General features: G+C 39.8%; 1 protein-coding gene across 1 annotated transcript; it reads left to right on the top strand.

Annotated features, from left to right (window-relative positions):
* Positions 1-7,475: 7,475 nt before the first annotated feature.
* Positions 7,476-12,349, top strand: LOC109168071 (glyoxylate/hydroxypyruvate reductase HPR3). Its single transcript, XM_019317126.1, has 3 exons — positions 7,476-7,949; positions 11,091-11,617; positions 12,240-12,349. The coding sequence occupies exons 1-2, from the start codon at positions 7,476-7,478 to the stop codon at positions 11,613-11,615; spliced, it is 999 nt and encodes a 332-aa protein (XP_019172671.1). The 3' UTR covers positions 11,616-11,617; positions 12,240-12,349.
* Positions 12,350-12,808: the final 459 nt, after the last annotated feature.

The raw sequence follows: 12,808 nt of genomic DNA, 5'->3' as shown, positions 1-12,808 counted from the left end.
AGATAAAGCCCAGACGAAGAAGAGAAGCCCAAGAAGAAAATGGAGCAAACCCAAAAGAGATACGGGTCAAACCGAGGAGTCGGCTCGGTCCAGGAGTCGGCGGCGAGTGTGGAATCGGCACGGGTATGGGGTCGGCCTAAAACTAGCCGTTAGCCCATTTACTACCCTATTATTACCCCACTTATTACCACTAGTCAATTATCTTATTATTATTATTATTATTATTATCCATAACCCCCAACATAAACACCTATTCACTACCCTCTTGAAACCACTCATAAATCCCTTACTAAATGGTCCAACGGACACTTTTTGGGATGGGCTAGCTATAAAAGGAGGAGAAGACAAGAAGAAAGGGGATCCATTCACTCATCCACACACATGGGGGCACTCTCCCACAATCACTCTCCATTCATTCAAGCAAGAAGACCACATGAAGAAGATTCCATTCTTGGGCACAATGGAAGACCCCATCACTCTTCCTACGCCACTCTTCCACTCTCACTCAAGAAGACTCCATTTTTACTAGAAGAGAAGTTCCAATACATGAAAGAAAGAGAGGCAACCACATTCTTACATCATACACTCTATACAAATACATGTACAAATACCTACAGAAATAGTGAAAGTCTTTAGGCTTGGCACCGCCCAAAAAGGCCCGTGGTTTTCCTTTCGGTTTCCACGTACAAAAGCATCGAGTTATATTTTCTACTTATTTTCCTACAAGCCGCATGTGAAAGGTGAATCCACCGACCAAGGTTGTGTTGGACCTCCCTGGGCCCGAAAACCCAAAAACCAACACTGGCGCCGTCTGTGGGGATCGTGACAAAAGGTCACGTTTGCCTCTTTATCTGAGCAATTTCGGAGAGCGTCCGGTCACTACGGACGGAAGATTGAGAAGGTTCACGGAGAGTCGTGGACCAAGAAGAGAACTAGAGGAAAATCAAGTAAATAATACTACACGTTGAGGTCAACAAGAGGTAACCATTATTATATAAATTTTATGTAATATTTAAATTAAAGTTGTTGGTAAAAAGTGGTCGGTCCATCACACTGAGGGACTCGGCCGGGGGAATCAAGAAGTCGGGATGCCGAATAAATGATTTCCCCACCACGACCTTAACTGTAAACACCGAGGTCATAATTGTTTTCTTCGTTTTTCTCTTGATTATATGGAGCCCGACAAGCAGTATGTTGTTAAAAGAGGCTTGTAAAGGAGACTCCCCAGTATACACATTCTAATATCATCACAACAAGAAAATCCGAGACCGTCGTCCTTTGGAAGAATGGACGACCAGAATCAAAGGAAAGGAAAAGTTTACGCACAATTGTCATATTTTTCCACATGACATATGGAAAATGGATGTCTACTGTGCTTAAAGAGGAAAAAGGAATTTCCAACATAATTCCTAATTTTTTGAAAGCATGGAATTTTAAATGCTTTTACGGGAACTTGCAGCCGGCAGTCCAAAAAAAAAAAAAAAAAAAAAAAGGAGTATTTTGAAAACATACCTCCATGCGCTCCAATATATTCGGAGGGTGATCTGATTCCCCACATAACAAAGCTTTTGTCGTGAGATTCTGGGTTCTTCCATTTTTTTCTAAAAGAGCTCTAACGCTCTGCTTTACATGGGATTCTGAAGTGATTCATAACAAAAATCTACCGCTTACACATATGAGAGTTCAGGGTTATTCCCCCAATCTGCCGAGTCCATGTGAGTATTTGCTACATACATGGGTGTTCGTTGTTATTCTGCCGAGTCCAAAGTCGAAGGCCGAGTCCGCAACCAAGGCCCCAATTCCGGCGACCTTTGCCGAGCTCGCAACCAAAGCCACCGATCCCGGCAACCACAGCCGACCAGACCGCAAGCTGATGGCAACGCCCACCTGACCACAAGTTGACACCACTGCTGATCGATCGCAAGTCAAAACACCACCGCTAGTTCTTTCGGTTGTCGACGTAGGAAGAGTCGGATGAAAAATGGACTCAAATCTTCATCTGTGGATCGGTTATGGCGAGTCAGTGAGAAGTGGCGAAGCAGTCTACAGGTTGCACCAGAGGGAAACACCATACTTGCAGTAACCCGACCCAAGTCATTGCTGATGCTCTTTACGAGCAATTTGCGCTAAGCATACTGATGAGAGACTACACATGTTAGCTAGATAGAGCAGAAGAATAAAACAGTAAAGAAAATGAGGGAATTTCTTACATAATTCCAAACTTCTACACATGTGGCATATGGAAAGTACCTATCTACTACACGTCGCAACCTCTACAACAAACAAGCATGGAGCCTTTTATAAGAAAAATTGCACCTTTGTGTGCCTGGCGGCAGATGAAGGAGAAGAATGTGACATCTCATGTGACAATCGAATATGTGAGCACATACCTCCATAGGCCCTAGACTGAATACTAAGCAGTGGGAATATTGTAAGGATGTCAAAAAGTGGAAGGAAAAGCTGCCTGTGTACCACTTGTATCGCCAGGGTGTTCGCCGAAGGATATGAGTTCTTCACATAATAGATGAAATCGAATCTGCCGACTCCCATGTAAGGAAAAACTATGGGGATACTCTTGTGAATTCCTTCTTCTCCACACAGTAACTGAGGCCTTTCCATGGGAAGGGAACGCATAGCCTACCACCAGAGCAAGACCGGAGAAGACACCTTGGTTCTGGTCTCTCTCCTCCGACGCTACGCAGTTCGTCGAGTCCGCCGAGTCATGCAAACGCGGTCGTTTGCTCATCAACCTCAAAAAAAAAAAAAAAAAAAAAAAAAAAAAAAAAAAAAAAAAAAAAAAAACTCTCAAGCAAGAGGAGTTCATCGCCATGCTCCGCCGCATTCTCGACTCCTACCTCCGTAACCACGCCGAGTCCGGCCGCGCCACTTGCAAAATCCTAGCAGTCGATGCCCCTTCACCGCCTGGTCGCCGGAGGGCTTGATAGAGTCCGAGTGGTTCTGCCTCGCTGGAGAAATCTGATCGGCCGACTCCCCCTCCACCGCGAAGAATATACCACCGACCAGATCGCTAGCCCAGCCGCCACCATGACGAAGAGGTTGCAAGCACACCTTTTTGCCATCGCAGTCTGCATGCACCACCACCGTCATCATTGGCGAATAGATCCGTATTCTGATATAAAGTGGAGAAAAAGAAAATCCCACTTGAAGGGGAGTCGGGCATCTATTATGGCAGAAGGAGTCAGCTACTTCGTTATGTTTCACGTCTTCATTGTGAAATGCTCACAACTAATCCACCATATCTCCGATTATCACTCTGATTTTATGGACTTTCATCCCTTTCGTATTGTGTGTAATCGCCGATGATGTGTCAACGAAGCGTTCTGGGTAAGAAGCTTTCTCCTTACAAAAATGGTAGACTGATTATGAGGGAAAAATGAAGCTTACAGGGAAGACACAAAGCAGGGCTTAGGCCTGTGAGAAACGATCAGAATCTTGTGATCTAGACGTGGCAAATAGTGATCTCAACATGACAACGCAATTGGATCCTTTAAGGACTTACCCGTACGCGACACAGACGTAACTGCCGACCAACCATGAACAGCCTCGTCACAGTCGACTCCTCGTCCATACAGGCGAGAAGTCCTCAGAGTCATCAAAAATCAGTCGGCAACACAATCACTAAGAGTAATTCCCGAATAAGTATCAGTCTACTGATTAAAGCCGGAGTCGGATATTGCCCATCAAGGATCCGACTAAGTGAGCAATATTCTGGCCGCTTCGCCGCCAGCGTGATCCTCTCTCGGAAGCCTTTGACACACTCGCCGCCTGCTCACGCGCTGTGGAAGAAATCCGGCGTTGCTCGAATGACAAGCAGAGTCCCCGGCGATTGCTCGACGGAGTCGCTCGTGGTTGATAAGAGGAGCTGCCGCTATTCTCGGACTAAATTGGAGAACGATGAGGGCAGCAGCAGGCTCCAGAACCCGGTATCAAAAAATCATAGACCCTGCTCTTCATGTTTATGATATATTCGGAAGAAGATGGAAACTTCATCAAGGCTCAAAGATCCGGCCAGGAGAAATTGAAATTGGGGATGTTCTGATAATAAGATTACCTGGTTTGTCATATGGCTCTTCCGGTAGCAAAGGGAAATCGAAAAATAATGCTTCTAATGCTGAGTCAGCCGCTCTTCTGCGATCAAAAATCAGACAGAGAAAGTTTGAAGTTAATTTGTCTAATGAAGAAAAGTACAAGGAGGAAAGAATAATGTGCGGTAGATTTGCAAAGAAAGAAGAAGAATAACGTACATAGCATATTTAAAGAAAGGGAGAAGAATGAGCAATTTTGTCAACTTGCCATTTCCATACACACTTGCACATGGAATAATTTCCTATTTGCATGCTGATTGATGATGGTCTCAAAACTGGAGCTATTTGGCGGAAAAATCTTAAAGCAGGACACACCTTGTAACCTGCCCACGACTGTCCTAGTGCACCTTGAAAAGTGTTATACTCAATCCCGTGGAGATTCAAAAATTCAATTGCGTAGGATTGGTAAAAGGTTTGGGAAGAAAAAAGGCGGCCAGGGCTCGACTCCTCTCGCCCCAGCGTTACTATTTTTTCAACTCGGTGGGAAATACTAAGGTGCTTCAAAACCGACTACCTGAGTATTATCATTCACGCGAGTTTGAAGGATGGATTTTTCGACATATGGCGAGCTTAATTTCCAGTCACATGTGCCGCACAATAGACTTGGATATATTCTGGGCATGGCAAGAAAATATATTCCAAGATATTGCTCATGGTATTTCTCATCTACAAGGGGCTACATAAAGGAAGGAAAAGTAAAGCTACAACCGAGAATCACCCCGACTAAAAGACGCGAGTCAGTAAAGAAAGAACCAAGAGTCCAAGCTCTCAGAAGTTTGTTAGAAAAGAATAATCAAAGCCAGGACTCGCCTCGAGCAGGGACTCGGCGAGAGAAAATGAAAAGAAACAAGGGCTAGGACCCTTAGAAAAAGCCAAATGGGTCACCTCGACCGAAGGGACTCGGCAAGAAGAGATAGGAAACAAGGGCCCAGACCCTTAGATGTTTCCGAGAAAAAGCCTACAGGAGTCGCCTCGACTGAGGGACTCGGCGAGTATTGAGAGAAACGACGGGGCACTGACCCTAAACTGTTTCTGAGATAGAAAAAGCCTAATGGGTCACCTCGACCGAGGGACTCGGCAAGAAAAGACAGGAAACAAGGGCCCAGACCCTTAGACGTTTCCGAGAAAAAGCCTACAGGAGTCGCCTCGACTGAGGGACTCGGCGAGTATTGAGAGAAACGACGGGGCACTGACCCTAAACTGTTTCTGAGATAGAAAAAGCCTAATGGGTCACCTCGACCGAGGGACTCGGCAAGAAAAGATAGGAAACAAGGGCCCAGACCCTTAGACGTTTCCGAGAAAAAGCCTACAGGAGTCGCCTCGACTGAGGGACTCGGCGAGTATTGAGAGAAACGGCGGGGCACTGACCCTGAACTGTTTCTGAGATAGAAAAAGCCTAATGGGTCGCCTCGACCGAGGGACTCGGCAAAGAAAAGAGAAGAGAAACAAGGGCCAGGACCCTTAGACGTTTCTTGGAGGAAAAGTGAAAAGAAACAAGGGTTCCGACCCTTAGACGTTTCTTAGAGAAAAAGAGAAAAGAAACAAGGGTTCCGACCCTTAGACGTTTCTAGAGAAAAGTGAAAAGAAACAAGGGTTCCGACCCTTAGACGTTTCTAGAGAAAAAGAGAAAAGAAACAAGGGTTCCGACCCTTAGACATTTCTAGAGGGAAAAGGAGCTACCACCGAAGAGTCGCCTCGACTGAGGGACTCGGCGAATAAAGAAGGAATCGAGGGTCCGAACCCTTAGAAGTTTATTAAAGAAAGAGAAAGTTACAGCCAAGATTCACTTCGACGGCTAAAGAGAAAGGGGCTCAGAGCCAGAAGGTCACATCCACTGAAGCGGTCGGTCATACGGCAAACAAAGAGAAGTCATGAGGATGGAGTCGTGTGGAATGTTGAAATAAAGAATCGGCAAAAATCGAGGAGGCTAATAAAGGAAATTTTGAGGCAAGACAATATACTTTTCCATGCCCTGCTAAGCACGAGACATAGAAAAGTGAGGGACTAGTTGATGGGGTGTGAACCCCGTGGGCTCGGGGCCCAAAAAGAAAGTAGATAAAGCCCAGACGAAGAAGAGAAGCCCAAGAAGAAAATGGAGCAAACCCAAAAGAGATACGGGTCAAACCGAGGAGTCGGCTCGGTCCAGGAGTCGGCGGCGAGTGTGGAATCGGCACGGGTATGGGGTCGGCCTAAAACTAGCCGTTAGCCCATTTACTACCCTATTATTACCCCACTTATTACCACTAGTCAATTATCTTATTATTATTATTATTATTATCCATAACCCCCAACATAAACACCTATTCACTACCCTCTTGAAACCACTCATAAATCCCTTACTAAATGGTCCAACGGACACTTTTTGGGATGGGCTAGCTATAAAAGGAGGAGAAGACAAGAAGAAAGGGGATCCATTCACTCATCCACACACATGGGGGCACTCTCCCACAATCACTCTCCATTCATTCAAGCAAGAAGACCACATGAAGAAGATTCCATTCTTGGGCACAATGGAAGACCCCATCACTCTTCCTACGCCACTCTTCCACTCTCACTCAAGAAGACTCCATTTTTACTAGAAGAGAAGTTCCAATACATGAAAGAAAGAGAGGCAACCACATTCTTACATCATACACTCTATACAAATACATGTACAAATACCTACAGAAATAGTGAAAGTCTTTAGGCTTGGCACCGCCCAAAAAGGCCCGTGGTTTTCCTTTCGGTTTCCACGTACAAAAGCATCGAGTTATATTTTCTACTTATTTTCCTACAAGCCGCATGTGAAAGGTGAATCCACCGACCAAGGTTGTGTTGGACCTCCCTGGGCCCGAAAACCCAAAAACCAACACCGGCCATAGAGACGAAGAAACCTTCTTCGTCTCCAGCGGAGACGTGTTTCTTTCTTCTTTTTTTTTTTTCTTCTTTTTTCTTTTTAATTTTAAATAATAATTTTAAAATAATAATTTTAAAAAAATATTTTAAATTTGGGATGACCTGTTACTAACCTGTAAAACTTGTAAATTGAACTACTTGAATGAATTTGATTAGTTTAGGGGCTCAATTATTTTTTTAGGTTCAGTGATCTAATTGCATTATTGTGTGCAATTCCATGACCTATTTAACTCTTATTTCAAATTACATTGACATTTTTTTTTAGTACTACTGACTTTGTTACAATATAGTATCTGTTCATAGCTCGTTACAACATGATTACATTATAAATGAATATAAATTTATTTAATAAAATTTTAAATAAAAATGATTAGTTATGTACTTATATACCGTTAAGTAGTATTAGGTGAAGAGTTCGACATTAATCAAACATTGGAGAAAGCGGTGAGCGTTACTTCCAAGGCGCCTGCAATGATGGAAACCACCGTCTCCCAGCAACCACCGCCTTCCAAGGTGACCACCGCGCCGCCGCTACTCCTCATCCATCGTATTCCCCAGATTAAATCCTCTTTCTTTCCGTTCCTCCAATCCGGCCAGTACCGGATTCTGGACCCGCTCGATGAATCCGACCTGTCATTCCCGACCCTCTCGAAATCAGCTCGGGTTATGCTCTGCCTGGGGCCGTCGCGGGTCACCGCCGAGACCTTGGACCGGTACCCGTCGCTGGAGTGCATTGTGGGCTCCAGCGCCGGCTACGACCACTTCGACCTCGCCGAGTGCCGCCGCCGGGGCATCCGCGTTACCACTGCCGGAGACTCTTTCTCCGATGACGTCGCTGATTTCGCCATCGGGCTCTTAATTGACGTCCTCCGCCGGGTCTCCGCCGCCGACCGGTTTGTTCGGGCCGTTTCGTGGCCTAAGAAAGGAGAGTTTCCAGTCGGTTCCAAGGTTAGCAAAGTCATCCCTTCTTTTTTGGTTATCCTTACCTTTTATGACTTAACTATTCTTCTTCTTCTAATTAAGAAATCATTTTTGTAAAGTAATAAGGACAAAAAGTGGAAAAAATAATCAAAAATAAACTTAATTAAAGCTAAGGTTTATTTTAATCAAGCTAACAACACGTTTGGTTTAGGAATGAATTTTAAACAAATAAGACTCTTATTCCATTAGTAGTGGAACAATAGGCCTAGTTGGAATTCATTTTCATTGTTTGCTTTGCATAACAGATGGATTTAGAAAATGTATTTTTAGTATTTGATTGGATTTAGGAATAGAAATGTGATTAACATTCAAATTTCAACATATAAAATTACCCCTCACATTGAATATTCACATTAAATGTGTATTACGATAATTCATAGACAATTAATTTGTATCTAAACTTCAAATATTCCCATACAAATATATCTTTAAGGGAAAATGGCACTTTTTCCCCCTTAGTTATATACATATAGCACTTTTCCTCCCTGAATTATTTAAGTGGCTGTTTTTCCTCCTGAAATGTTAAATGGACATATTTACCCTTAAAATAAATATTTCATTTATTTTTTTCTCTAACAAATTATGACCACAAGTTGGTTCAAACCAAACAGACACTATATAAATCAAACTGAAATATTTTAATTACAATTTAGAATCGAAACCCGATATTTAGATTTTATTAAAATCGTGAACCAGGACGGCCGGTTCATGGTCCAAACTGAAAAAAATAAAATACATTTATTGTTGAATTTAGACTATTTTAAAATAAAAAATTAAAATTTTAAAAATAAAGACGGTTCAAAATCGCTAACCGGATCTAGAACCGCGCGCCGGATCACGGTTCAGGATCCAGTTTTTACGATTCATAATTTTAATGAATTGAAATTAAAATATTGGGTTCTGGATCTGAATCATAACCGGAAACTTTTAATTCGATTGCTATAGTGTCTGGTTCAATTCGAATCGAACCGTGGTCATCCCTATGTATACGCAATAATTTATTAAAAAGGAAAAATAAATAAAATGTTTACTTTAAGGGTAGAAATGTCAATAAAATATATTAGGGGGAAAAACCACCACTTTTAAAATAATTGAGGGGGCTAATGTGCTCACATGAATAATTCAAGGGGAAAAAGCGCTATAAGTATATAACTTAGGGGGAAAAAGTGCCACTTTCCCTATCTTTAATATTAGAATACGAAATCTATTAATGTAAATATTTCAAATTAAGAGTGACAATAATGGGTTGAGACTTGAGATTGACTACAGTCACCGCTTGATTGACTCATGCCACCCTCATAAATTATTGTATGGATCATAACAAAAATACATTTTTAATATATTGAAAAATATTAATCTAAATGTATATTATATAAAATAATATATTTTTAGTACTCAAATAATGTATTTTTTTAAATATAATGCATATAATGTATATTTTTAATATATTAAAAGTATATTATTCGTGTATTGAATATACTAGGGTCGACACAGCTGATAATAATCGATGCTTTCCTATCCTCCCCATTCCTAAACTTGCGTTAGGCGGAGTTTTTAAAAACCCACATTGTCCCATTAGATTTGGTCAACCCCACTTTTTATGTTAAAAAATAAATAATGATTATATTATTTGAACATAATAGTAATAAAATTCACTAACTAGTCATATTAAAAGAAAATAATAAAATAACTGAAATTTTAAATTATTTCCTAACAAACTTGTATAAAAAAGTAAAATTTGATATGAGGAATATATTAATAATAACATAAAAAAAGTTATGTTCAAATTTTTGTATTTAGAATTTTTAAAGTTCGTACTAATTTTATTTTAAATTATCTAGACTCCTTATTATTTTTTTAAAAAAATATTAATATGTGTTTAAACTATATATCTAAACCATTTTATTATCCAATTATTGATTCTTTAAATAGTTTTTACTTATATTTAATTTTTCAAAGAGTTAATTTCATTTTTTTTGTCCTAGATTTATAGGTGACAATCTATTTTTAGTCATTTTTTAAAACATCCCCATTTAGTTCTAGTATTATTGTGCCATAGCCATTTTTAGTCATTCACCAACAAAACTGCTTAAATTTTATAAAATACAAGGACATTTAGGTCTTCAATTATGATTTTTTTTCAAAATAAAAATAAAAATATAACGGGTCAACCTACTTTGTATAAAAAAGATCAAAATGTCTTTGTATTTAACGGCATTTTAACAATTTTGTTGACAGTGGGCTTACAGGTGCCTCCTACAGTTAGAGTCTGCTCAGGACACTTCGTGGTCTAACAAAAAAAAAACAAAAACAATTTTGTTGACGGTGAACAAAAAATGGTCATGTAACAATAATATTATGAACAAATGTGAATATTCTGAAAAAAAAAAGACTAAAAGTGAATTATCACCTATAAATTTAGGACCAAAAATAAAATTAACTCTTTTTCAAACAAAAACAAATGAGTGGGCCAGGTTGGCCTTGGAACCTTAGTTGCAATCGTTATACCCTGGACCACGGCGCACATAATGTATGTACTGATTTTGCATTGTGGGTACAAGATATAATTACTAATTACTAATTTATTCGAGGTACATAACCCAAGACACAAAATGTCATAAAACAAAACACAAACACATAAATTATGGTCCACAGTACCGTGTGAACCCAACCCTAATCCATGGTATAACATACGATTGATAGCCTGTAGTCGATCTTGCCAAATGGGCCCCATCAATCCATCATCAGCCAAACCCCCTCCATGCGAAAGCATCAAGAAAGAAGACACATTTTGCGTTATCATATAATTGAGAAAGGCTTCATTTAGGAGCACTAGCTGTTTTCATCCAACAAGTTTTATCGTAATAGAAGAAAAAGAATCAGAATGCCCACTCTTGCCTTTATTTACTGATTGACCTGCATGGTTTTACGGTTGCTAAAAGAGTATGAATAAAAACAGTTACTTTGTTTTTTAAACCAATCAAACAACTCAGAGTAAAAAAGTGAGTAGAAAGTGGGAGTAATATAGTATTACTTTAGACAAAATTGAGGTATACGTACTAATGCAAAATTAATGTATGTAACACTGGCATTATATTACACGTACAGGTAGGGGGAAAGCGGGTTGGGATTGTGGGTTTGGGGAGCATTGGCTTAAGGATCAGCAGAAGACTGGAGGCCTTCGGCTGCACCATTGCCTACACCTCAAAGAACATCAAACCCAACATTCCCTTCTGTTTCTACGAAAACATCAACCATCTCGCTTCAAACTCCGACATCCTAGTCGTTTGCTGTGCGCTGACACAAGAAACCCACCACATTGTCGACAAGAACGTCATGCTGGCGCTAGGAAAGGGTGGCATCATCATAAACGTCGGCCGTGGCCCTCTCGTCGACGAAAAGGAACTGGTTAGGCTGTTGGTGAGCGGTGAGATTGGAGGGGCTGGTCTGGATGTTTATGAAGACGAGCCTAATGTGCCGAGGGAGCTTTTCGGGTTGGACAACGTTGTGTTGTCTTCGCATGTGTCGTTTGCTACTCCTGAGGCGATTGCTCAACTTCATGCCTTGGTTGCCACCAACTTAGAGTCATTCTTTTTGAATAAAGCTTTGCAGGCTGAAATTCGGCTTCAATGATATATACTGTTAAACATATACCCTGAACTATTCTTCTGCTTAACTTTCTGGTTTTGTTAATTACTTTTCTGGTTTTGTTACTTACTTTGCTTTAGCCTTTAGTTATGCTTCTGTTGTAACTTTACCTGTAAAACACTATATATTCCTTGGGGTTAATTACTTTTCTTTAGCCTTTAGTTATGCTTCTGTTGTAACTTTCTCTGTAAAGCACTATATATTCCTTCGGTGCAAGTCATAAGTATACAATTCATTCTACTCTTTACATGGTATCAAGAGCCTATAAATATTCTTAATTTTTTTCCGTAGCCATCATATTGTCCACCACAACTCAAACATCCATAATATAAATCACTGCTCTTGCAAATTCCCATTAATCTTACCTCCAATTTTTTAGTCTGGAGACTGGAAACTTCAAATCAAAGCCACTTGAATTGGCTTTAATTTACTGGGCTACATTGATGGAACTACTGTAGCTCTATCTCAGTTTTCTGATTCTGCAAAAAGTATCATAAATCCAAGCTATACAGATTAGTACCGTTAAGATCAGATTATTATTAGCGTCCTCCTTGGAAGTTGTTCTTTTTGAATAAAGCTTTGCAGGCTGAAATTAAGCTTCAATGATATATATCGATCGAGGCCGCGGGGAATTGTATGTTTCATCGTACGTACGTGTATGAGAAAAATTTACAAGCTTTGAATTATACTATGAATAAAGATACATACAGATATACAATGCAGCCGTCATCCAACTTCATTTGCAGAAAGTGTGTAATATTTCTAGGGCCGGTCCTATCATTTTATAGGCCAGGGGCAAGATAAAAAAAGGGCCCCGGTTAATATATATTTCATGCCTAAAATTTAAATTAAATAAGGAAAAAATTATTAATATCAATAACTTTAAATAAGATTAACAAGTTTTTAACAATTTTATATACACAACAATAATCATGAAAAAAATTTCTAGGTGCTTTCCTTAACGCAAAATAATAAATAATTGTATAAGTGCCTTCATAAATAAATAATATTATAGTTTATAAAAATGAATAAATAATTTAAAATCGAGTAAACTTATAAACAATAACATTTATCATAATAAATAATAAATTAATTATTATTAAAAATTTATAAAACAATAATTACAAACATATGGAAAGCTAAAAATCTTTTTTGACTAGGAGCAAGAAATTAAAATA

Source organism: Ipomoea nil, unplaced genomic scaffold (assembly GCF_001879475.1).
Source record: "Ipomoea nil cultivar Tokyo-kokei standard unplaced genomic scaffold, Asagao_1.1 scaffold3172, whole genome shotgun sequence".
NCBI lineage: Eukaryota > Viridiplantae > Streptophyta > Magnoliopsida > Solanales > Convolvulaceae > Ipomoea > Ipomoea nil.
The sequence above is the reverse complement of the archived record's forward strand: the minus strand, read 5'-3'. Positions and strand labels throughout refer to the sequence as shown.

Bases quoted from the DNA above. Each gene is read 5' to 3' on its own strand.
- LOC109168071 (XM_019317126.1), top strand. From the start codon at position 7,476: ATGGAAACCACCGTCTCCCAGCAACCACCGCCTTCCAAGGTGACCACC. The intron at 7,950-11,090 runs GTTAGCAAAGTC...TTACACGTACAG, and splicing joins AGTTTCCAGTCGGTTCCAAG to GTAGGGGGAAAGCGGGTTGG.